At 43.8% G+C, this 23,728-nt stretch overlaps 1 protein-coding gene across 2 annotated transcripts in view; it reads right to left on the reverse strand.

Moving 5' to 3' along the window:
- The window catches only part of LOC137334337 (uncharacterized protein C10orf67, mitochondrial-like), a 67,906-nt gene that overhangs the window by 25,598 nt on the left and 18,580 nt on the right, over positions 1 to 23,728 (reverse strand). For both annotated transcript variants that reach the window (XM_067999050.1, XM_067999040.1), the window contains exon 4: positions 23,570 to 23,644. In XM_067999050.1, coding sequence (XP_067855151.1) covers positions 23,570 to 23,644 — 75 coding nt within the window. The remainder of the gene's footprint in view (positions 1 to 23,569; positions 23,645 to 23,728) is intronic.

A 23,728-nucleotide genomic window follows, 5' to 3' on the forward strand; every position in this document is an offset into this window, starting at 1 on the left:
CTTGCATTTATATACAGTGCCTTTCATGACCTCAGGACATCCCAAAGTGCTTTACATTCAATGAAGTACTTTTGATGTGTAGTCACTGTTGTAATGTAGGAACCGCGGCAACCAATGTGCGTGCAGCAAAATCCTACAAGCAGCAATGCAATAATGACCAGATAATCTGTTTTAGTGATGTTGGTTAAGGGATAAATATTGGCCAAGACACCAGGGAGAACTCACCTGCTCTTATTCGAATGGTGCCATGGGATCTTTTACGTCCACTTGAGAGGGCAGATGGGACCTCGGTTCAACGTCTCATCCGAAAGATAGGAGACCAACCCTGGAGTGTTTGGGAATGGAGTGTAGAACTGAATCCTAGGACCAGCACCAGACATACCTTAGAATGAGTTACAAATCTAGTTAAGTGAATATACAAGGATGCCTGCGTGCTAAATACCAAAAACAGCAGGCTTGATATATGGTCCCACGAGCAATGAAACAGAGCAAAGCTGTGAAGCCCTACCACATCCAGTCGTGAATTAATTCTTCATCATTCCTGTTGTGAATTCTATGGTGTACCTTCTTCAATAAACAAAATAACCTTATTTTAGCATTTTTTTCATAGACCAATGAGATAGTAGAGGGATGGGGAGCGGAGATCACAAGTTGAGCAGGTCTCTGAAATCCAGAAAACAAAAGTTGCATCATGTATGTAATAAATAGTCATTTCTCTCTTTCACTTTCACTCCTATGAGGCTCTCCCCTAGAGGCTTCATCATGGATAGTGGAAGACTGCTGATGCTCAGATGAGGGCCTTTAAGACGCTCATGGTCAGCGACCCCAGCAGGTTTTCTGGCAGCATCTTTTTTTAATTCATTCTTGGGATATAGGCATCACTAGCAAGGCCAGCATTTATTGCCCATCCCTAATTGCTCGAGAAGGTGGTGGTGAGCCGTCTTCTTGAACCGCTGCAGTCCATGTGGTGAAGGTTCTCCCACAGTGCTGTTAAATAGGGAGTTCCAGGATTTTGACCCAGCGACGACGAGGGAATGGCGATATATGTTCAAGTCAGGATGGTGTGTGACTTGTAGCAGAACTTGGAGATGATGGTATTCCTATGCCCCTGCTGCTCTTGTCCTTCTAGGTGGTGGCGGTCACGAATTTGGGAGCTGTTGTCGAAGAAGCCTAGGCGAGTTACTGCACTGATAGATAAGACACAATGCAGCCATGGTACTGGTGGTGGAGGCAGTGGATGTTTATGGTGGTGGATGGGCTGCCGATCAAGCGGAGTGTTTTGTTCCAGATGGATTTCTTGAGTGCTACTTCACCCATCCAGGCAAGTGAAGAGCAGAGCATCACAGTCCTAACTTTTGCCTTGTAGGTGGTGGAGAGGCTTTGGGCAGTCAGGAGGTGAGACACTCACCACAGAAGACCAGGCCTCTGACCTGCTCTAACCACATGTGGCTGGTCCAGTTGAGTTTCTGGGCAATGGCGACCCCATGGACATTGATGGTGGGGGATTTGGTGACGGTAATGCTGTTGAATGTCAAGGAGGTGGTTAGACTCTCTCTTTTTGGAGATGGTCATTGCCTGGTACTTGTGAGACGTGAATGTTACTTGCCACTTATCAGCCCAAGCCTGGATGTTGTCCAGATCTTGCTGCATATGGGCATGGACTGCGTCATTATGTAAGGAACTACAAATGGGGCTGATCACTGCAATCATCAGTGAACAGCCCCATTTCTGGCCTTATGATGGAGGGAAGGTCATTGATAAAACAGCTGAACATAGTTGGGCCTAGGACACTGCCCTGAGAAACTCCTGCAGTAAAGTCCTGGGGTTGAGATGATTGGCCTCAACAACCATCTTCCTTCGTGCCAGTTATGTCTCCAGCCACTGGAGAGTTTCCGCCCAATCCCCATTGACTTCAGTTTTACTAGGTGTCCTTGGTGTCACATTTGGTTGAATGCTGCTTTGGTGTCAAGGGCAGTCACTCTTTCCTCTGGAATTCATCTCCAACGGGCATTGGTTGAGGGAGTGGTGAATAAGCAGACTTGCAACATGTGCCACTCCTGTTGCGCCACCACCATTCCCATGGGGCGTGGCTCATCACTCCCACTGATCTGCGGACTGTAGAAAATCTGTGACATGATTCAAGTGTTCCCTCAGCCTTTCGAGGCCAGAGCTTGAACGGCATCAGTTTGAGTTTTGATTAAAGTTGCAAGAGCTGACATAGACTTCTGGTGTGAGGGTCCGGCTGCCACATCCATAAGAGGTGGTCATATGCCCCAGGGTAGACTACGGAATGCTGATGCCTTGCAACAGAATGCTGCACAAAGTAGAAGTGGACTCTTCCATGAAGGGGAGAAATTTGCAGAGCTACGGGGAAAGAGCAGGGCTGTGGGACTAATTAGATAGCTCTTTCAAAGAGCCAGCACAGGCACGATGGGCAAAATGGCCTCCTTCTGTGTTGTATCATTCTATACTCTCAGACATGGTATGACAGCTTCTAGACAGGCTTTCCAATGCCTCATGGAATTGTAAGTTGCAGAAAGCAGTTTTCATTTGAAGGCTGGCCCTTTAAAGAAGACATCTCTGTCCTCAACAACCTCTCCAGAGAAGAATTGCCTCCTGCTGCACTGTTCCTCTGAAAAGTGGAGGTAATTCACTAAATTTGGCAGGACCTCCGTGTCCCCTGCACTACCGTGCTCCCCACCTCCCCATAAATATCGCGGCATATACCTCTATGCTATGAAGTCAGCACAGTCGACCACTCTGGAGAAAACCTTTTCCAGGAATTTACACCGTATAGGCCACTTAATAAGAATAAGTATTCTATTCTAAATTGTTTAATATTTCATGGCTGGCGTATGTTATAAATGTTACTTACCTAGAAAAAATGTCAAGTTAGCTGAAAAATCAAAATGGAGGCTCAAATCAAGTTCGTGACTTTATTTGGGTGACTTAGTTGGTTACATTCTGTGGTTGGAATTGGTAGCTTTGAAAAAAATATTAAGCAATTTGATTGCTTACTTGTTCCTCATTTGTAAACAATTTTACAACACCAAGTTATAGTCCAACAATTTTATTTTTAATCCCACAAGCTTTCGGGGGCTTTCCCCTTCCTCAGGCGGTGTGCTCCACACCGCCTGAGGAAGGGGAAAGCCCCCGAAAGCTTGTGGGATTAAAAATAAAATTGTTGGACTATAACTTGGTGTTGTAAAATTGTTTACAATTGTCAACCCCAGTCCATCACCGGCATCTCCACATCATTGTTCCTCATTGATACTGACCAAATCAAACTGCATCTTTTCAAAGAAAAGAAAAACTGCAAATGTTCAAAATCTGAAATGAAATCAGAAAATGCCGGAAATACACAAGTTAGTCATCATCTGTAGATGTTTTGGGTGTGTACCCAGTACTGATGAAAGGTACACACTTGAATTGTCATAATCTTACTTGCTGTGTATTTGCAGCAGTATCTGCTTTTAATTCATTCCCATTTTGTATATGAGATGTTTGATCAGTAACTTAGCAGATAAGTGCTTATTTCAACTAATAAGTAACTTTGCCCTATTAGATGTGTGACATTTTGATGCACAACATCCTGAGATGTGGCACCTCTGTGCCACGCTTTCAGATATAATGCATTTGAAAGGGATGATGCAAGACTTTCAATTACATAGATATGTATACACTTACATCAATTTTCCCCAAAAAGGTCAGCTCCTTTCTGCACTCTTCTACAGAAATAAAGTTGGGAGCTCATCCTGGCCCACTTCATTCATATATTTATTTCAGAAATCTCTGATGAAAGAAATAAAGTAAAACTGTATGAGCTGCCAATTGCAGCAGCACTTCTTCCGTTAGCACAACACAGAACAGGAGGGAGCACAGGCTCCTGTCCACCTCTGTGGTGCTTCCAGACTCCAGCCCTCTTGTCAAGTGAGGCCAGACCCAGTTTCTGTCCCTCACCCGACCTGAGTTCTCCCAGACCCCCTTTCCTGAGTGTTGAAAGGCTGCAGCCCTCTATCTCACGTGGTCCCTGCTACTCTGGTTCTAAGTGCTAGCGGATCCCATCTCCCTGTGCCCCAACTGGTGCCAGGTCCCAGACTAGTTCCTCCCTCCCAGGGTCCCCCTGCCTCCGAAACACATGACAACTCCAGACTTCAGACGCACACTGCCCACATTCCCTCCTGTTTTAACCCCAACCTGAAAACCCCAGTTTCTCTTTCACATGTCCATGGTTCACCAGCTTACACATAGCCTGCTCCCACCCGAATCAAGTACTCATCTCTGATCCATTACATGGTGGATGCCAACATGCTGCATACCTGGGCTTTAAAAAATGTAAGACTTAAAAATTGAGTTTGTTGGCTCTCAAGCACATTCCTTAACCAGAAACAAAGAGTCAGACAGACATCACAATGATAAAAGTATATGACAGCCAAAGAAAAAATGATAGGGACAGCCAAAGAAAAGGGAAAAAAAGAGAAAAAGAGAAAAACAGAGTGAGAGAGAGAAGAGAAATTTCAATGATGTAGTGCATTATCACTCTGAAAACACTCAATGCATTTCAGAACACACAAGTTCATCTGGAAGATCAATAACTCTTATGTAAGTAAACGCAGCATTCATTCTGAGCCAGCAATTCTCACAAACAGTTGTGAGTTGAACAGCATAAATGGTTGTTTTTTAGGATCATTGGTTGAGGAGGAATATTGGTCTGAACACCCTGACTCTTCCTCAAATGTCCTTCTGAATCAATAGAACAGGCTGATGAAAGCTTGATTTAATGTCTCAGCTGAAGGACATACCTTTGACAATGCAGCACTCCCTTAGTACTGCACTGGGCTACTAGCTTAACTTATGAAAAAGAACAATACTATGGGATAATTATATTATAGAATAATGCATTGCTCGTTGCATAGTATAATGTCCTATTGTTATAAAATAGTATATCATCTGCATCACCTTGAGCAATACCACGTTAGATCACAAGGGTATAAAAAAAAATTGGCCAAGTCTATGTCCTAATCAGAATTATTAAATGTATGGAGACTGCTTTAATACTTTGTTATCTTTAAACTTTCTCAGAAGGAAATGACCATTAAAGTAAATTATGGCAGAAGGGTCTAGACAGAGGAGATAGAGAGAAAGTGTTCCCATTGGCGGAAGGGTCAAGGACCAGAGGACATAGATTTAAGGTGATTGGCAAAAGAACCAAAGGTGACATGAGGAAAAGCTTTTTTACACAGCAAATGGTCAGGATCTGGAATGCACTGCCCGAGGGGGCGGTGGAGGCAGATTCAGTCATGGCCGTCTAAAGGGAGCTGGATAAGTACTGAAAGGAAAAGATTTTCAGGGCTACGGGGAAAGGACGGGGAAGTGGGACTAGCTGGATTGCTCTTGCATAGACCCGGCGTGGACCCGATGGGCTGAATGGCCTCCTTCCGTGCTGTAACATTTCTATGAATCTATGATTAGTCCAAATTGCAAAATATTACATCAGGGAATCAGAGTCAGGAGGAGACTTTGGGGCTGATTCTATCATCTAAGCAGGAAGCAATGCTTGTCGGAAGCTTATCACAGGAAATCACAGGTCCTCAGCCCATGGATTCCTGACTGCACTCCCTGCAGAGTCAAGGGGGGTAATTTTAACCCCTAAGAATGGGTGGGTTGGGGGCAGGTGGGCAGTAAAAATTGTTTGTTTTTGGAGCGGGACCGCATCCCGGCTCCAGCGTGCCCACTTGCGGGTTTAACCCAGGCGCGTTTGGAAGCACGTGCAACAGAAACCAGGAAGTTCCGCCTTCACTTAAAGCCGGCGGGCTGATTTCTAAAGGGCCAATTTAGGTAGTTAAAACACTTCAGGTAGTTTACTTTGTAGATTCTGCAACAGAAACAGATTTAACTACTCCTGAACGTGACTCTCAGGGATTCAGAAACACGCCATTAAAACAGAGGCAAGCTGCAGCTGAAACTCATTTGGCCCTTTAAACCAGTGATTGACACAGCTCAACAAAAGGTGAGGTATTACAGTTGGGCACACAGTTCTCTCAAGACAAATGTTTGGCTCAGAGTTCTTTACATTTAGACTGAGATTTCTTGTGTTCAGACAAATTTACCTACATTTTGGAGCCCAAGATCAGGATGGGGGTAGCAATGGATGTATTCCACAGTACATCTGAGGAGGAGGCACATCAACATCTGCAACAGGCATGTTGTGCAGTTCTGGGATCTGCAAGTGCACAAGGCAGAGGTGCGCAACAAGGACCTGGAGAAGAGCAGAGAGGAGACTAACAGAAGGGCTGAGGTCGCAGGAGGCACTTCCCATGTAAGAGGGTGTACAGAGGCTGCGCTTCCTGGACCTCTGTGAGGAGCAGAGCCTATGCAGGCTGAGATTGAGTCAGCAGGTGGTGGCCAAGCATTGCCCATTGCAGTTAAAGTCACCACTGCCCTCAATTTCTTTGCCTCTGGATCCTTCCAGGGTGCCACCGGTGACATCTCCAGGGTCTTTCAGTTGTCTGCACATAATTGTATATGACAGGCTTGTTTGCAAGGACATCCGACTACATCAACTTCCCCCATGACATCAGCCAGACTGAGAGGGCACTGGGTTTCAACTCTCTGGCTGGCTTCTCACGGATGCTGGGCGCAATTGATTGCACACACGTGGCAATCCGAAGTCTTCCACGTGAGCGAGGACTGTTCATAAACCGAAAGGGATAGTACTCCATTAATGCACAGTTGGTGTGTGACCACCGGAAGAGATTTCTGCAGGTGTGTGCCAGACTCCCTGGTAGCTGTCATGATTCATTCACTTTGCGTGAGTCCAACATCCTGGGTCTCTTCCACAGAGAAGACAGGCTTAAGGGCTGGCTCCTTGGAGACAAGGGATAGCCCTTGCAGACGTGCCTCGACACCTGCGAGAAACCCCACCAACGAGGTACAGCAGCGGTATAACCAGAGCCACATGACCACCAGGTGTATCATTCAGCAAGCCATAGGAATGTTGACGATGCACTTCAGGTGCCTGGATATATCTGGGGGAGCCCTTCAGTATTCGCCAGCGAGTGTGTGCAGAATAATAGTCGTGTGCTGCGTCCTGCACAACACAGCGCAGCAGAGAGGGTTACAGGTGGAGGAGGTTGAATGCGCTAATGATGCATCCTCATCTGGCGGCAACATTGAAGAAGAGGAACAGGATGAGGAGGAAATGAAGATGGGGAACCCATCGCCAGAGCAGTGGCACGCATTGCTGCCTGTGATTCCCTCATCTCGAACAGGTTCTCATAATAAGATGTGCAAATTGAAGACTTTGAACAGCCACCACCACCACCACCAACACCCCCCTCCTTTTGTACGAAATAGTCCTTCAACCAAGCATACACCCATTGCACGCACGCCCAATGAGTGACATAACATCTTGGCATTAATGATGAAGCACATGAAAAGGCAAATTCACAAAAGGGACTCAGTAATGGCCGAGATGTGGCAGTCATGGTGATAATTATTAAATTTAATGTGCCATAACAAAAAATATACAAATTAACATGACAGCTCATCAAACACCCTGTGCATACCCTTAGTGCATCCCCTGTGGCTTCAGCAGATGTAGTGGCAGGTTGCTCAGATCTCTGCTCTGACTGCTGAGGTGCTCTCGGCCTACGACCTCTGGGTTTTGGAGCCAAAGAAGGCTCCGTCAAAGACTAGTACACCTGCAGCTGTGCAGGGGCAGACTCGGCCATCAGGAGAGGAAGCAGCTTTGCGGGTACTGGTCGAGGAAGGGGCAACGGGTGAGATGTGGGAGCGCTTGAGTGGAGTCCCCACTTCCATGTCCCCTTTCGCCATCATCCCTCTCCCGGGCCAGCACAACAGCACTCCCACCTGCTGGCCAGCAGGCTGGTGAGCAAATGTGCCGCATTCTAAGGCCATGGCTAAAGTATCTGTCTGCCTTTTTAAGGCAGCAGACATGTTGGCATTCAGAGTCAGCATGGCGTTGTCATGGCCTGCATGGACTCATTTGAGAGCCATGCTTAAAGCTCAATGGAGGCTACCAATCTTTCCATCGCAGACATTCCCACACTTACCTGCGCCATCAATCCACTAGCGATGGAGCTGGACTCCTCCATCATTTTCCAGTACCTCGCAAAGGTGCAGATGTCCCGCTATCATTCTCAACGATGGCCTCCGGGGTTTAGCATCGGTGTCCAGCTGAGCTGAGCTTGGAGAGGAGTGTGCCCCTCTCCACAGCTGCCCCAGCCATCAGTGTTTGCTCATGCACACTTGAGTGGTGAATCACCAGGTGATAATCCAACTAACTGTCTAACATGACCCACTGAAGTGCCAGTAACTACGCTGGCAAATAGCCGATATTAATTATTCATCAGAAAACTGACAATCTTTCCTCTGACCGTTCTGAGGATTGGAACGGTTCAAATGATTGATAAAATCAATTCATCATGTGTGTGAAAGATGTTAAAGTTCTGTCAAACAGCCATCTGCTGGTTGTCAGTCTCTCCATCTCCGACAGACAGGCATGCAATGGTGCGATTTATCTCCATGGCCTCCTTCACCGCATCTGTCAGCTAGAGTGACTGAAGGTGACATATTCACCTGATGGATGCATTGCTTTGGATGGGGCTGACAATGAAACAGATGCATGAGGTTGACTATCAGACAGATGCATCACATTGCATCAGGATTTGGGTGAGTGGCAGTGGTGGTAAATAAATGGGGAGGTGAGGAAGTGCATAGAAAGTGAAGGTTAGTTTATGCTGAAACTTAAGTGGGTTTGAGGAGTGATGTGATGGAGTAGGCTTGCCAAGACAGAATGAAAGGTGGGGGGTGTTGCATTTCACAGGATGTGGGTGAATCATAGGAACAGCAGTAGGCCATTTAGCCCCTAGAGCCTATTCCGCCATTCAAGGAGATCATAGCTGATCTGTGACCTAACTCCATATACCCACCTTAGCCCTATATCCCATAATACCTTTGGTTAACAAAAATCTATCAATCTCAGATTTAAAATTAACAATTGAGCTAGCATCAACTGCCGTTTGCGGAAGAGTGTTCCAAACTTCTACCACTATTGGCATGTATAAGTGTTTCCTAACTTCACTCCTGAAAGTCCCGGCTCTAATTTTTGGGCTAGGTCCCCTAGTCCTAGACTCCGCAACCAGCGGAAATAGTTTCTCAGCAAATGTACTCACTTTTCCTGATCTGGTTAGGTCAGTGAACCGCTTTCTGCACTGCAGCCAATACCTGGGCACCATGCTCCTGCTGCTCACCTCTCCTGCCACCTCCAGCCATGCCTTCTTGGTGACAGAACCGGGTTTCTTCCTCCCATTTCTTGGGTAAATTGCCTCCCTCCTGCTTCTCACTGCACCAGCAGTACTTCTAGTGAAGCATCAGTAAATCTAGGTGCTGCCTTTGCTCTCCTGGACTCCATTTCTCCTTCAAAATCCCTTCTTGGACTGGCCGTTTAAATAGCCGTGGGTGGGGGTGGGGAGGTGAAGGGAAGTTAATATCGAGATCAATGTTTCAGGTACGGAATGCTTCCTCATTACTGTTCCGAAGGATTCCATACCCAAAATGTCAACAGATGCTGCCTGACTTGCTGAGCATTTTCTGTTTTTGTTTCAGATTTCCAGCATCTGCAGTATTTTGCTTTTTATTCATATTCAGAAATAGGCCTGGTCATTAATGTTATCTCATGAATGTCAGGCCAAAAGAAAGGTATTCCATGTCATTTTAGCCAAACAGTATATAAAATCAATTATCAAAGCTTCATTTAAGTTGTTCCATTAACTTTGAGCAGGTGGTGCACAAGCTGTACATTTTAGATACCAGTTGATTCATAGAAATCTCATATTGGCATTATTGAGGAAGACTCCAGCCAAGATGACTTCAGTACTGAGGGAATGCTGCATTGTCAGAGATGCAGTCTTTCAGATGAGGTGGTTAAACTGAGGCCCCATCTACATGTTCCGGTGGATATGAAAGACCCCATGGCACTATTCGAAGAAGAGCAGGACGTTCTCTCAATGTCTTTGGCCAACATTTTTCCTTGAACCATAACAACCAAAACAGATCAACTGATCATTCATATCATTGCTGTGTGAGAGACTTTGCTATATGCGAAATGGCTGCCATGTTTATCCATATAACGTATGCACTTCAAAATGAATTCATGAATGTGAAGCACCTGAGTGACATGATAAGGCACCATTCAATGCAAGCTAAATCTTTGTTTCCTGAAACACACAAAGGATATGATTATGATGTCCCTGTTTTGGGCAGGAGAGTTGCGAGAAGAGATAAACAAAACGTGCATGACAAAAGAACCAGGAGGAAGAGAAGGTTTTTTTTTAAAAATGCAGCGAGTTGTTATGACCTAAAAGGGTGGTGGAAGCAGATTCAATTGTAATTTTCAAAAGGGAATTGGATAGATACTTGAAAAGTAAAAATTTGCAGGGCAACGGGGAAAGAGCAGGGGAGTGGGACTATTTGGATAACTCAAAGAGCCGGCATAGGCATGATGGGCCAAATGGCCTCTTTCTGTGCTGTATGATTCCATGATTCATTACAATCTAGCACACTAAAAGTTTAGTGAGGTGTTAGTCAATCCATTCTTTTCAGGAGAGAGTTGGGAGAGTCGGGAAAGTAACTCAAAAACAATTTTTTTTAATTTTAAACGTGTGTATTATACATTTAATTCTCTGGAATGTACATTAAAATACATTTTCCCATTTATTGTGCTACAGTTGCTGTGCTGTATTTCTAACCCAGCTGGTCCAAATCAGCTGACATGACAGACTAGATAGTGAGCCCATCATCCCCATCACTGTTCTATAGGTAGTCTATGAAATGGGGTCAGGCTGCAGGTGGGTGAGAATGTACAGCTGCAGTTTGCTCAGCCCACCCATTTTTACAAAAGCGATCTCAACAGGGTATGAGGCGTGCTACTCTGCTGGAAATTAATTATTTAAATAAGAAAAGGTTGCATTTTTAAAAAATTTAACTAGCAGGCTGCTGACAGTAGAATGGGAACATTAGCAATTCTACCACCAACTGGTCCCTTAAGCTCTTCTTGTTACAGAGGAACATACATATATAGGGTGTTATAAAAAGGGGTTCTGCTACTACCATTGAGCACAGAAGAGAAGGCAGAGTGATTTATCAGCATTATCTGAAGATGTTAAACACAGTACAACACAATATCTATAATGAGTGCTTACCAATTTGCAGATCTCTGCACGAGAATTCAATAACAAATTCCTGAACAGCTGGCAGCCATGACCAAATTACTAGATTCCAACTGTATCAGATGACGAATAGTGGCATTACATAAATATATTTTACAGGTACAAAAAAATAATTAAAAAGGCTAATGGAATGTTGGCCTTTATCTCAAGGGGGCTGGAATACAAAGGGGTGGAAGTTATGTTATAGCTATATAAAGCTCTCATAAGAACATAAGAACATAAGAAATAGGAGCAGGAGTAGGCCAATCAGCCCCTCGAGCCTGCTCCGCCATTCAATAAGATCATGGCTGATCTGATCCTAACCTCAAATCTAAATTCATGTCCAATTTCCTGCCCGCTCCCCGTAACCCCTAATTCCCTTTACTTCGAGGAAACTGTCTATTTCTGTTTTAAATTTATTTAATGATGTAGCTTCCACAGCTTCCTGGGGCAGCAAATTCCACAGACTCCATTTAGGAGTACTGTGTTCAGGTGTGGGCACCGCAACATAGGGTGGATAAATTGCCTTTGGAGGGGGGTGCAGCGCAGATGCACCAGAAATGATTACCGGTACTGAAAGGGTTAAATCTTCCAAACATCCGTAGATACAGGGGTGGTGTCAAAGGACTGGAGAATTGCAAATGTTACACCCTTGTTGAAAAAAGGGTTTAAGGATAAACCCAGCAACTATAGGCCAGTCAGCTTAACCTCAGCGGTGGGGAAACTTCTGGAAACGATAATCCAGGACAGAATTAACAGTCACATGGACGAGTGTGGATTGATTAGGGAAAGCCACTACGGATTTGTTAAAGGCAAATCGTGTTTAACTAACTTGATAGAGTTTTTTGATGAGGCAACAGAGAGGGTAGATGAGGGCAATGCAGTTGATGTGGTGTACATGGACTTTCAAAAGGCGTTTGATAAAGTGCAGAATGGTAGGCTTATCAAGATTGCAGCCCATGGAATAAAGGAGGCAGCAGCAACATAGATACAGAATTGGTTAGGGGACAGGAAACAATGTGTAGTGGTGAATGGTTGTTTTTTGGACCGGAGGGAGGTGTACAGGGGTGTTCCCCAGTGTGCTGGAACCACTGCATTTCTTGATATATATTAATGACTTGGACTTGGGTGTACAGGGCACAATTTCAAAATTTGCAGATGTCACAAAACTTGGAAGGGTAGTAAACAGTGAGGAGAATAGCGATAGACTTCAAGAGGATATAGACAGGCTGGTGGAATGGGCAGACACACAGCAGATGAAATTTAACGCCTGACTTATCGGAGTCACAAACTGTAGAAATACAGGGGCCTGTCAGTGCGAACTGCACGGTGTGCGGACTACACAGTGTGAGCTGCTGAGAGTTTGGTACGTGTGGGAGTTTGGTGAAGTGGAGGAAGGAGGTGCTGCTTTGCCTTGCTTTTCCGAACTTTTTCCACAGTGCGGCAGTGGACCCGAGAGTAGAAGACTGAGATTGGGGAATAAAAGCAGCAGCAGACCTGCAAAAAGAGACAACTACTGTGCGACGTCACAGGTGAGGCAGCAAAGTCTGAGAGGTGAGCAGAGTATAAAAGGGGAGACCTAGAGCGGGAAGAAAGTCTGAGAGTCTAAGGCAAGTCATGGCAGCAAAGCTCGCACCCGTGATATGCTCCTCCTGCACTATGTGGGACGTCATGGACACTACCAGTGTCCCTGGCAACCATGTGTGCAGGAAGTGTGTCCAGCTGCAGCTACTGGCTAACCGTCTTTCGGAGCTGGAGCTGCGGGTGGATTCACTGTGGAGCATCTGCAATGCTGAGACTATCGTGGATAGCACGTTCAGAGAGGTGGTCACACCGCAGGTAAAGAATACGCAGGCAGAAAGGAAATGGGTGACCGCCAGGCAGAGTAAAAGGACTAGGCAGGTAGAGCAGGAGTCCCCTGGGGCCATCTCCCTCTCAAACAGATATTCTGCTTTAGATACTGTTGGGGGAGATGGCTTATCAGGGGAAAGCAGCAAGAGCCAGGTTCGGGGCACCACGGGTGGCTCTGCTGCACAGGAGGGGAGGAAGAAGAGTGGCAGGGCTATAGTGATAGGGGATTCGATTGTAAGGGGAACAGATAGGCGTTTCTGCGGCCGCAAACGTGACTCCAGGATGGTATGTTGCCTCCCTGGTGCTAGGGTCAAGGACGTCACGGAGCGGCTGCAGGGCATTCTGGAGGGGAAGGGTGAACAGCCAGTAGTCGTGGTCCATATTGGTACCAACGGCATAGGTAAAAAAAAGGGATGGGGGTCCTGCAAGGTGAATTTAAGGAGTTAGGAGATAAATTAAAAAGCAGGACTTCAAAAGGTAGTGATCTCAGGATTACTACCGGTGCCACGTGCTAGTGAGTATAGGAACAGGAGAATAGACAGGATGAATGCGTGGCTGCAGGGATGGTGCAGGAGGGAAGGATTTAGATTCCTGGGACATTGGGACCAGTTCTGGGGAAGGTGGGACCTGTACAAGCGTGACGGGTTACACCCAAGCAGGACCGGGACCAATGTTCTCGCAGGGGTGTTTGCTAGTGCTGTTGGGGAAGGTTTAAATTAGAGTGGCAGGGGGATGGGAACCTGAGCGGGGAGTCAGAAGGGAATAAAGTTGAGAGCAGCGAGAGAGGGGAAGACCCAGGGGAAATCTACAATACAAATAGTACAAACAGTTGTTCAAGAACAAGTGAAAGGGAAAAGCGTAGAGCAGCGCAAAGAAAGTGTACTTTAGGCACGACAGATAAAATGAAAACTAGAAGGCGTAAGGCGATTAACCCAGCATCAAAGCTGTGGCAGGGGGTTGGGAACCTGAGCAGGGAGACAGAGGAAAGCGTGTCAGGAAGGGACAGAAGGTATGGAGTAAAAGGTAAAGTGTTAAAAAAGGAAAAAGCAGGAACAAAGCGTCACAAAACATATTTGAAAGTTCTTTATCTGAATGCACGTAGCATTCGTAACAAAATGGACGAGTTAACGGCACAAATAACTACGTATGGGTATGATCTTGTGGCCATTACAGAACCATGGCTGCAGGGTGACAACAACTGGGAATTAAATATGCCAGGGTATTTAACAATCAGGAAGGACAGGCAGGAAGGAAGGGGAGGTGGGGTGGCTATGTTAATAAGGGAAGGAATCACTGTAATACAGAGAAAAGATATTGGGACAAAGGATCAGGATAATGAAACAGTTTGGGTGGAGATAAGGAATAATAAGGGGGAAAAAACAATGGTGGGCGTAGTATATAGGCCTCCTAATAGTTGCAACTCTGCTGGAAGAAGTATTAATGAGGAAATAGTCGGGGCATGTAATAAGGGAACAGCTATAATTATGGGGGATTTTAACTATCATATTAACTGGACAAATCAAATTGGGCAGGGCAGCCTTGAGGAAGAGTTTATTGAGTGTATTAGGGATGGATTTCTTGAGCAGTATGTAACTGATCCTACAAGGGGGCAGGCAACCTTAGACCTGGTCCTGTGTAATGAGGCAGGATTAATTAATAATGTCCGAGTTAAAGATCCCCTTGGAATGAGTGACCATAACATGGTTACATTCCATATCCAATTCGAGGGTGAGAAGGTTGGTTCTCAAACAAGCGTATTGAGCTTGAATAAAGGAGACTATGATGGTATGAGGGCGGAATTGATTAAAGTGGACTGGGAAAATAGATTAAAGGGTAAGATGGTACATGAGCAGTGGTGTTCATTTAAGGAGTTATTTTACAACTTTCAAAACAAATATATTCCACTGAGGAAAAAAGGGTGTAAAAGAAATGACAGCCATCCGTGGCTAAGTAAAGAAATTAAGGATAGTATCCGACTAAAAAAAAGGACATATAAGGTAGCCAAACTTAGTGGGAGGATAGAAGATTGGGAAGTCTTCAAAAGACAGCAAAAAGTAACAAAAGGATTGATTAAGAAAGGGAAGATAGATTATGAAAATAAATTAGCAAAAAATATAAAAACAGATAGCAAGAGTTTCTACAGTTATATAAAAAGAAAAAGGGTGGCTAAGGCAAACGTAGGTCTCTTGGAGGATGAGACCGGGAAATTAATGATGGGAAACATGGAGATGGCAAAAATGCTGAACAAATATTTTGTTTCAGTCTTTACGGTAGAGGACACTAAGAATATCCCAACACTGGACAAACAGGGGGCTCTAGGGGGGGGAGGAGCTAAATACGATTAAAATCACTAAGGAATTGGTACTCAGTAAATTAAGGGGACTCAAGGCGGACAAATCCCCTAGACCTGATGGCTTACATCCGAGGGTCTTGAGGGAAGTGGCAGTAGGGATTGTGGATGCTTTGGTAATAATTTTCCAAAATTCTCTGGACTCGGCAAAGGTCCTGGCAAATTGGAAAACTGCTAATGTAACACCCTTATTTAAAAAGGGTAGTAGGCAGAAGGCTGGAAATTATAGACCAGTTAGCCTAACATCTGTGGTGGGTAAAATTCTGGAGTCTATTATTAAGGAGACAGTAGCGGAACATTTGGATAAACATAATTTAATAGGACAAAGTCAGCATGGCTTTACGAAGGGGAAGTCATGTCTGACAAATTTGCTTGAGTTCTTTGAGGATATAACGTACAGGGTGGATAAAGGGGAACCAGTGGACGTAGTGTATTTAGACTTCCAGAAGGCATTCGACAAGGTGCCACATAAAAGATTATTGCTCAAGATAAAGAATCACTGGATTGGGGGCAATATTCTGGCATGGGTGGAGGATTGGTTATCTAACAGGAAGCAGAGAGTTGGGATAAATGGTACATTCTCGGACTGGCAACCAGTAGCCAGTGGTGTTCCGCACGGGTCGGTGCTGGGTCCCCAACTCTTTACAATCTATATTAACGATTTGGAGGAGGGGACCGAGTGTAACATATCAAAGTTTGCAGATGATACAAAGATGGGAGGGAAAGTAGAGAGTGAGGAGGACATAAAAAACCTACAAGGGGATATAGACAGGCTGGGTGAGTGGGCAGAGATTTGGCAGATGCAATACAATGTTGGAAAATGTGAGGTTATGCACTTTGGCAGGAAAAATCGGAGAGCAAGTTATTATCTTATTGGCGAGAAACTGGAAAATACTGCAGTACAAAGGGATCTGGGGGTCCTAGTGCAAGAAAATCAAAAGGTTAGTATGCAGGTGCAGCAGGTGATCAAGAAGGCCAACGGAATGTTGGCTTTTATTGCTCGGGGGATAGAATATAAAAACAGGGAGGTATTGCTGCAGTTATATAAGGTATTGGTGAGACCGCACCTGGAATACTGCATACAGTTTTGGTGTCCATACTTAAGAAAAGACATACTTGCTCTCGAGGCAGTACAAAGAAGGTTCACTCGGTTAATCCCGGGGATGAGGGGGCGGACATATGAGGAGAGGTTGAGTAGATTGGGACTCTACTCATTGGAGTTCAGAAGAATGAGAGGCGATCTTATTGAAACATATAAGATTGTGAAGGGGCTTGATCGGGTGGATGCGGTAAGGATGTTCCCAACGATGGGTGAAACTAGAACGAGGGGGCATAATCTTAGAATAAGGGGCTGCTCTTTCAAAACTGAGATGAGGAGAAACTTCTTCACTCAGAGGGTAGTAGGTCTGGGGAATTTGCTGCCCCAGGAAGCTGTGGAAGCTACATCATTAAATAAATTTAAAACAGAAATAGACAGTTTCCTAGAAGTAAAGGGAATTAGGGGTTACGGGGAGCGGGCAGGAAATTGGACATGAATTTAGATTTGAGGTTAGGATCAGATCAGCCATGATCTTATTGATTGGCGGAGCAGGCTCGAGGGGCCGATTGGCCTACTCCTGCTCCTATTTCTTATGTTCTTATGTTCTTAAAAATGCGAAGTGATACATTTCGGTCGGAAGAACGAGGAGAGGCAATATAAATTACAAGGCACAACTCTAAACGGGGTACAGGAACAGACAGGTCTGGGGGTTTATGTGCACAAAGTGGCATGGCAGGTTGAGAAAGCGGCTAAAAAAGCATATGGGATCCTGGGCTTTATAAATAGAGGATAGAATACAAAAGTATGGAAGTCATGATGAACCTTTATAAAACACTGGTTCGGCCAAAACTGGAGTATTGTGTCCAGTTCTGGGCACTGCATTTTAGGAAAGATATGAAGGCCTTAGAGAGGGTGCAGGAGAGATTTACTAGAATGATTCCAGGGATGAGGGATTTTAGTTGCGTGGATAGACTGGAGAAGTTGGGGTTGTTCTCCTTGGAACAGAGAAGGTTGCGAGGACATTTGATAGAGGTATTCAAAATCATGAAGGGTCTAGACAGAGTGGAGAGAGAGAAACTGTTCCCATTGGCTGAAGGGTCAAGAACTAGAGGACATAGATTTAAGGTGATTGGAAAAGAACCAAAGGTGACATGGGGAAAAACTTTTTTACACAGCAAGTGGTTAGGATCTGGAATGCACTGCCCAAGGGGGTGCTGGAGGCAGATTCAAAAGGAAACTGGATAAGTACTGAAAGGAAAAAATTTGCAGGGCTACGGGGATAGGGCGGGGAGTGGGACTAGCTGGATTGCTCTTGCATAGAGCCAGCGCGGATTCGATGGGCCAAATGGCGTCCTTCCGTGCTGTAACCTTTCTATGATTCTAAATTATGAGGATAGGTTGCATACACTAGGCTTGAATTCCCTTGAGTATATAGAAGATTAAGGGGTGATCTAATTAAGATGATTAAAGGAATTGATAGGGTAGATAGAAAGAAACTTTTTCCTCCGGTGGGGGAGTCCAGAACAAGGGGGCATAACCTTAAAATTAGAGCTAGGCTGTTCAGTGGCAGTGTCAGGAAGAACTTCTTCACACAAAGGGTAATGGAAATCTGGGACACTCTTCCCCCAAAAAGCTGTTGAGGCTAGGTCATTTGAAAATTTCAAATCCGAGATTGATAGATTTTTGTTGTTAGGCAAGGATATTAAGGCTTATGGAACCAAGGTGGGTAGATGGAGTTAAGATACAGATCAGCCATGATTTAACTGAATGGCGGAACAGGCTGAAGGGCTGAATGGCCTTTCTTGTTCCTATGTTTCTAAAAATTTCACTGAATCACATTCCCAAAATAACTTATTTAGAAACAAATGTTTGTTTACAATGGACTCACAAAATTAGATTTCATAAATGCTCGTCATCTATTAACATAACCTTGCAGAAATAATTCTTCACATTCTTATACCAGAAGAAAACTGTCTGTTCATGCAGATTCCTCATGTTACAACCTGAACATTTCCTATGAAATCTTGTTACAATATTCTACATATTTACTTACTGTAATTCAATGCCACAATTCCATAAGGTTCAAAAGGTCCTTTAATGAATTACCACTTTTGTTTTTTTAAAGCAGTATCCTTAAAACAATGTCCAATATGTTTAGAAAGTGCTCCAACACATTGCAACACGGGTTCATTGGCTTACAGGTTGTGTGTGCACATCCCCAGAACATGGGCGGATTCCTTACCTCAGCCATGTCAATAACAATTGGCATCTAGCAAAGGCTTGGATCATCTTAGGGAACAAAAAACAAAAACAGGGAAGCCACAGTTGCTTTTTGTGACACACCTCTTGGTGGCTGGTTAGAAAGCACCATTTGCTAAGACCTTTAAGGAGGTCACGTATTCACCATCTCAATCAAGAAATAGTACGCCGTACAAAGAAGGAAAGGGGATCTTAAAAGAACAATGAAAAATTAGCTTAAAATGGGAGTAGGGCTGAGGAAAAGTGAAGAAAATATTTGCAAAAACCTTTGGTTGCAGTTTAAACTTATATTTGATTGGTTTTCTAATTACTTTTTTCATTCATAACCTTGTATGATGAATAAGTTTAAAACAGTCTTAATGCTCATTGGATTGCAGTGTAAACTTTAAAGTTTTATGCAGAAAATGTTAAAAATCAATAGGCATTTACACTTGAACAATAAACTCCACAAGCATTATACCATGTGTACTTTGAAAATACATGCATCCATTGTTAATTGAGGCTTATTATATGATTAGAGTTTGACTACAGAAATGACCAACAGCTTTTAAAAAGCTCAGTGAACTGAAGTTAAAGCTTATCATTAGATAGCTACCAGAGACTGATGCAAGATTACAAAGAGGCATCACAGGGGTCTAAGTCCATGAGAAATGCATTTGTCAACTGGCCACAAGATGGCAAAGCAGATCCAGTTGCTTTTTGTGTGACAACCACATGCTGCTTTTAGTCTGTTTCCACCCTTGTTGTTTAGAAAGCAACTGACCTTTAGTTAATAGTTTTAAAGCTATAACACAATGACAAGGAACTAGTCACAGGAGGGAAGATGAGTAAGCTATTAATTGTATATTTTGCATATCAATCATATTTACAGAAATAGGACCCAACAGTATGAAAGTAGACTGAGCGACAGAAGGGCACAGACGCTATGGATCGAGGAAGTGAAATTAGTGCCTTACTGGCACCGTTCCAAATTAACCATTGAAAGAAAGTGAAGAAAATGCATACTTTTCAAAAGGATTTCATTTGGAAATACTAGTAGTCTCCTGTGTAACAACTTAGTACTCAGCGACAATCTCTTATTTGATATCAGAGAACCATAAATGTAAATATTGTACTGCAGTTTAATCTTTGTTTGGCTCCACCAACAAATCCATCTAGATTGCTGTAACAGATGGCAACAATAATTAATCAAACACTTAGCCACAATGTCCCAAAGAGTAATAATTCTTAATTACTAAGAGAATGTTCATGATAGATTCTCACTTAGATTTGTTCATTTATTATAAACTGCCATGAACTGCATCAATTGTTTTAGAAAACCATATTTATTAAATGATAAACCAAAGTATTTTTTGCTGACATTTTTAGGTCTGTATTAAAATTCAAACATCTACATAGGCAATAACACTATTTACATTATTAATTCTTCAAATTTTCCCCCCATTTTAAAAGCTGCATACTTTAATTTTAACATTAACATTAAGCCACACTTTGGAAGTATTTATGCCTATTCCCAGATTCTAACATACATCAGTGGAATGAAAATACTAAATAGAGACAATTATTTTTGGGGGTGGGGGGTGGCATGCAAGTCCAATTAGCTGTGGTCATGCTCATTACACTCAGATTTCAGCTACTTAGGTGGAGTAAAGTCAATATAATGGAAGACAATTTATTAAGATGTTAGAATATGCCAGTCCAAAGGACTATGCATAGCATTCTGATGTGCATGGAGAGATGAAGAACTAACTATTTTGGCCCAGATTTTCCTGCAACAATGAGTTTGGCGCGTATGCCGTAAATTTTACCATCTAGCGCACCAATCTCGCTATTGCTAACTTACTCCAAATTTTACTAGTTTTCTAATTAGAATATGCCATGTGAGCATAGCAGCGAATCAGAAGTGGTGAAGCCAATGGCTATTTACAGATTTGGATTGTTCATCATTTACTATGCATACTCATAACGTCTCGCATTCTTCTCTAGTTTCTCTCCTATCTCCCCTCATGTCCTCTCGTCCATGACACCCACCTATGCTCTCTCGACACTATTCCCACTAAACTGCTGACCACCCAACTTCCTTTCCTGGCCCCCATGGTAGCTGATATTGTAAACAGTTCCCTCTTCTCTGGTACCATCCCCCTCCCTTTCAAATCTGCAGTCATTCTCCCCCGTCAAAAAACCCACTCTTGACCCCTCCGTCCTTGCCCCATCTCCAACCTCCCTTTCCTCTCCCAAGTCCTTGAAAGTGTTGTCGCCTCCCAAATCAGTGCCCATCTTTCCCGCAATTCCATGTTTCAACCTCTCCAATCAGGTTTCCAGCCCTGCCACAGCATTGGAACAACCCTTATCAAAGTCACAAGTGACCGTGATAAACTATCCGTCCTCATCCTTCTTGAGCTGTCTGCAGCCTTTGACACAATTGATCACACCATCCTTCTCCAACTCCACTGTCCAGCTGAGTGGGACTTCCCCTGCCTGGTTCCATTCTTATCTATTCAGTCGTAGCCAGAGAATCTCCTGCAATGGTTTTTCTTCCCGCTCCCACATCATTACCTCTAGAGTCCCTATCTTTGCATCTATCCTTGGCCTACCTCCTATTTCTCATCTACTTGCTGCCCCTTGGCAACATCATCCGAAAACACAATGTCAGTTTCTACATATACGCCGATGACACCCAGCTCTACCACACCACCACCTCTCTTGATCCCTCCACTGTCGTGTTGTCATGCTGCAGAGCTCATGCTGATGATCAGAAATTTCCTGCAATTAAACACTGGGAAGACCGAAGCCATTTTCTTCAGCCCCCACCAAAAACTCTGTTCCCTAGCCATCGATGCCATCCCCCTCCCTCGCCAACGTCTCAGGCTGAACCAAACTGTTCCCAACCTCGACGTCCTATTTGACCCTGAGCTGAGCTTCTGACCCCATATTCTCTCCATTGCTAAGACTGCCTGCTTCTACCTCCATAATATCGCCCATTTCTGCCCCTGCCTCAGCCCATCTGCTGCTGAAATCCTCATCCATACTTTTGTTACCTCCAGACTCGACTATTCCAATGCTCTTCTCGCTGGCCTCCCAGCTTTCACCTTCCATAAACTTCAGCTCATCCAAAACTCTGCTGTCCATATTCTAATTCGCACCAAATCCCATTCATGTATCACTCCTGTGCTTGCTGACCTACATTGGATCCCGGTCCACCAATGCCTCACGTTTAAAATTCTCAGCCTTGTGTTCAAATTCCTCCATGGCCTCGCCCCTCCCTATCTCTAACTAACCCCAGCCCTACAATCCTCCAAGAACTCTGTGTTCCTCCAATTCTGACCTCTTGTGCATCCCCGACTTCCTTTACCCTACCATTGGTAACTGTGCCTTCAGCTGTCAAGGTCCCCGGCTCCGGAATTCCCTCCCTAAACCTCTCTACCTTTCTCTCCTCCTTTAAGACGCTCCTTAAAACCTTCCTCTTTGACTAAGCTTTGGGACACCTGTCCTAATGTCTCCTTCTTTGGCTCAGAGTCAATTTTTGTTGTCAGATTACGCTCTTGTGAAGTGCCTTGACGTGTTTTACTACTTTACAAGCGCTATAACAAAAGTTGTTGTTGTCGTCGTCTGTCTGTGTAAAAACCTTTGTATGTGCCTTAAATTAAATTGGATGAGTCTGCTGTTTGTCACTAAAGTATAATCGGGATAAATTGAAAGAAGCATCCTGTTTTGTTTCATTCTTTGCTACTGCCCTTACAGACTCATTGGCTATAGGGTCCAAATGGATTAAATTTAGCAAAGCATGTTGAAATGGCGAATATTTGAACTGTAAAACTTAAACTTCTAAATCCGTATTTTATAATCTAAATGATTTACTGTAGTTTAATACATGCAGCGTTCAGCCAACCAACTATTAACGCAATGTTATCGGAAGCCATTTCTATTAGTTTTCTCCAAGAAACGACGGCATAATAGCAATCCAAATCCATCAGTGAGTGTTCATGGGTGATTAAAATATTAATTTCGAACACGGACGGTCCGTATTCTCCCTCTTTCTGAATGTAACTTCACATGAAATTGGCTTTTCTAATTTATAAATGTTGAGCATTTTCATATGAACCCTCTTCTCAGTCAATTAATCAATCCACTGCCAGGTCACCAGCACTATTATTTTTCCATCTAAGCGGCAGCTGTGTAAAAATAGCCTTAGGTGCAGGAAAATCGCGATCGTCATTGATTTTAATGGAGGCGGAGCTCTGATAATTACCTTCTAACTTTTCGGCAAGGGTAACGGTGGAGCAATATAAAATTCCAGGAAAATATGGAGTGGCATAATTAATCACGGATGTCATTTACTCCATAATTTCCTCTTTCTTTCACGTGTTCAAGGGTCCCTACAACATTACATTGGCACAAGTCCCAGGAAAATCTGGGCCAATGATTTTCCCATCACACTGACACATGGTGCAACATGTGCAATAAGCACTTTTGAAATTGCACTGCACCTGGTTGGGTGATAAGTGAAGGAGGCATTTAATACCACACAACTGTCTAAATGCCTTAATGCCTGTAATTCAGAGTATTGTGTGCCCTCTCCTCCCCCACCCTGCCAAAGAAAGAAAGATGTATAGGACAAAAAAAAAATCAAACACAGATGCACAGAGTGAAAAAGAAAGACAGCTAGCTATCAGAACTGAAGATTTTTAAGATTCATAAAATATAAGGAATAGAAAAATCAGATTATGCATAAATGAGGCAGATTTAAAAAATGTTCATCCTCAAATCTGTTGATCATTTCCAGCATCCTTTTTGGTGCCAATATTAAAAGTAAATATAAACAAATTCAGTAATACTAACCTTGCATTCAGCATTGATCATCGCTATTGCATCAGCAAGTTGCTGTCTGAAACTATTGCGAAGAACCTCAATTTTCTGCAACAATTAAAACAAACTAGTTAATACAATGAGCTTTGGTTAACATAAAGTGCAATAGGACGACTTCAAAGACAGTACTTT

Source organism: Heptranchias perlo, chromosome 2, assembly GCF_035084215.1.
Source record: "Heptranchias perlo isolate sHepPer1 chromosome 2, sHepPer1.hap1, whole genome shotgun sequence".
NCBI lineage: Eukaryota > Metazoa > Chordata > Chondrichthyes > Hexanchiformes > Hexanchidae > Heptranchias > Heptranchias perlo.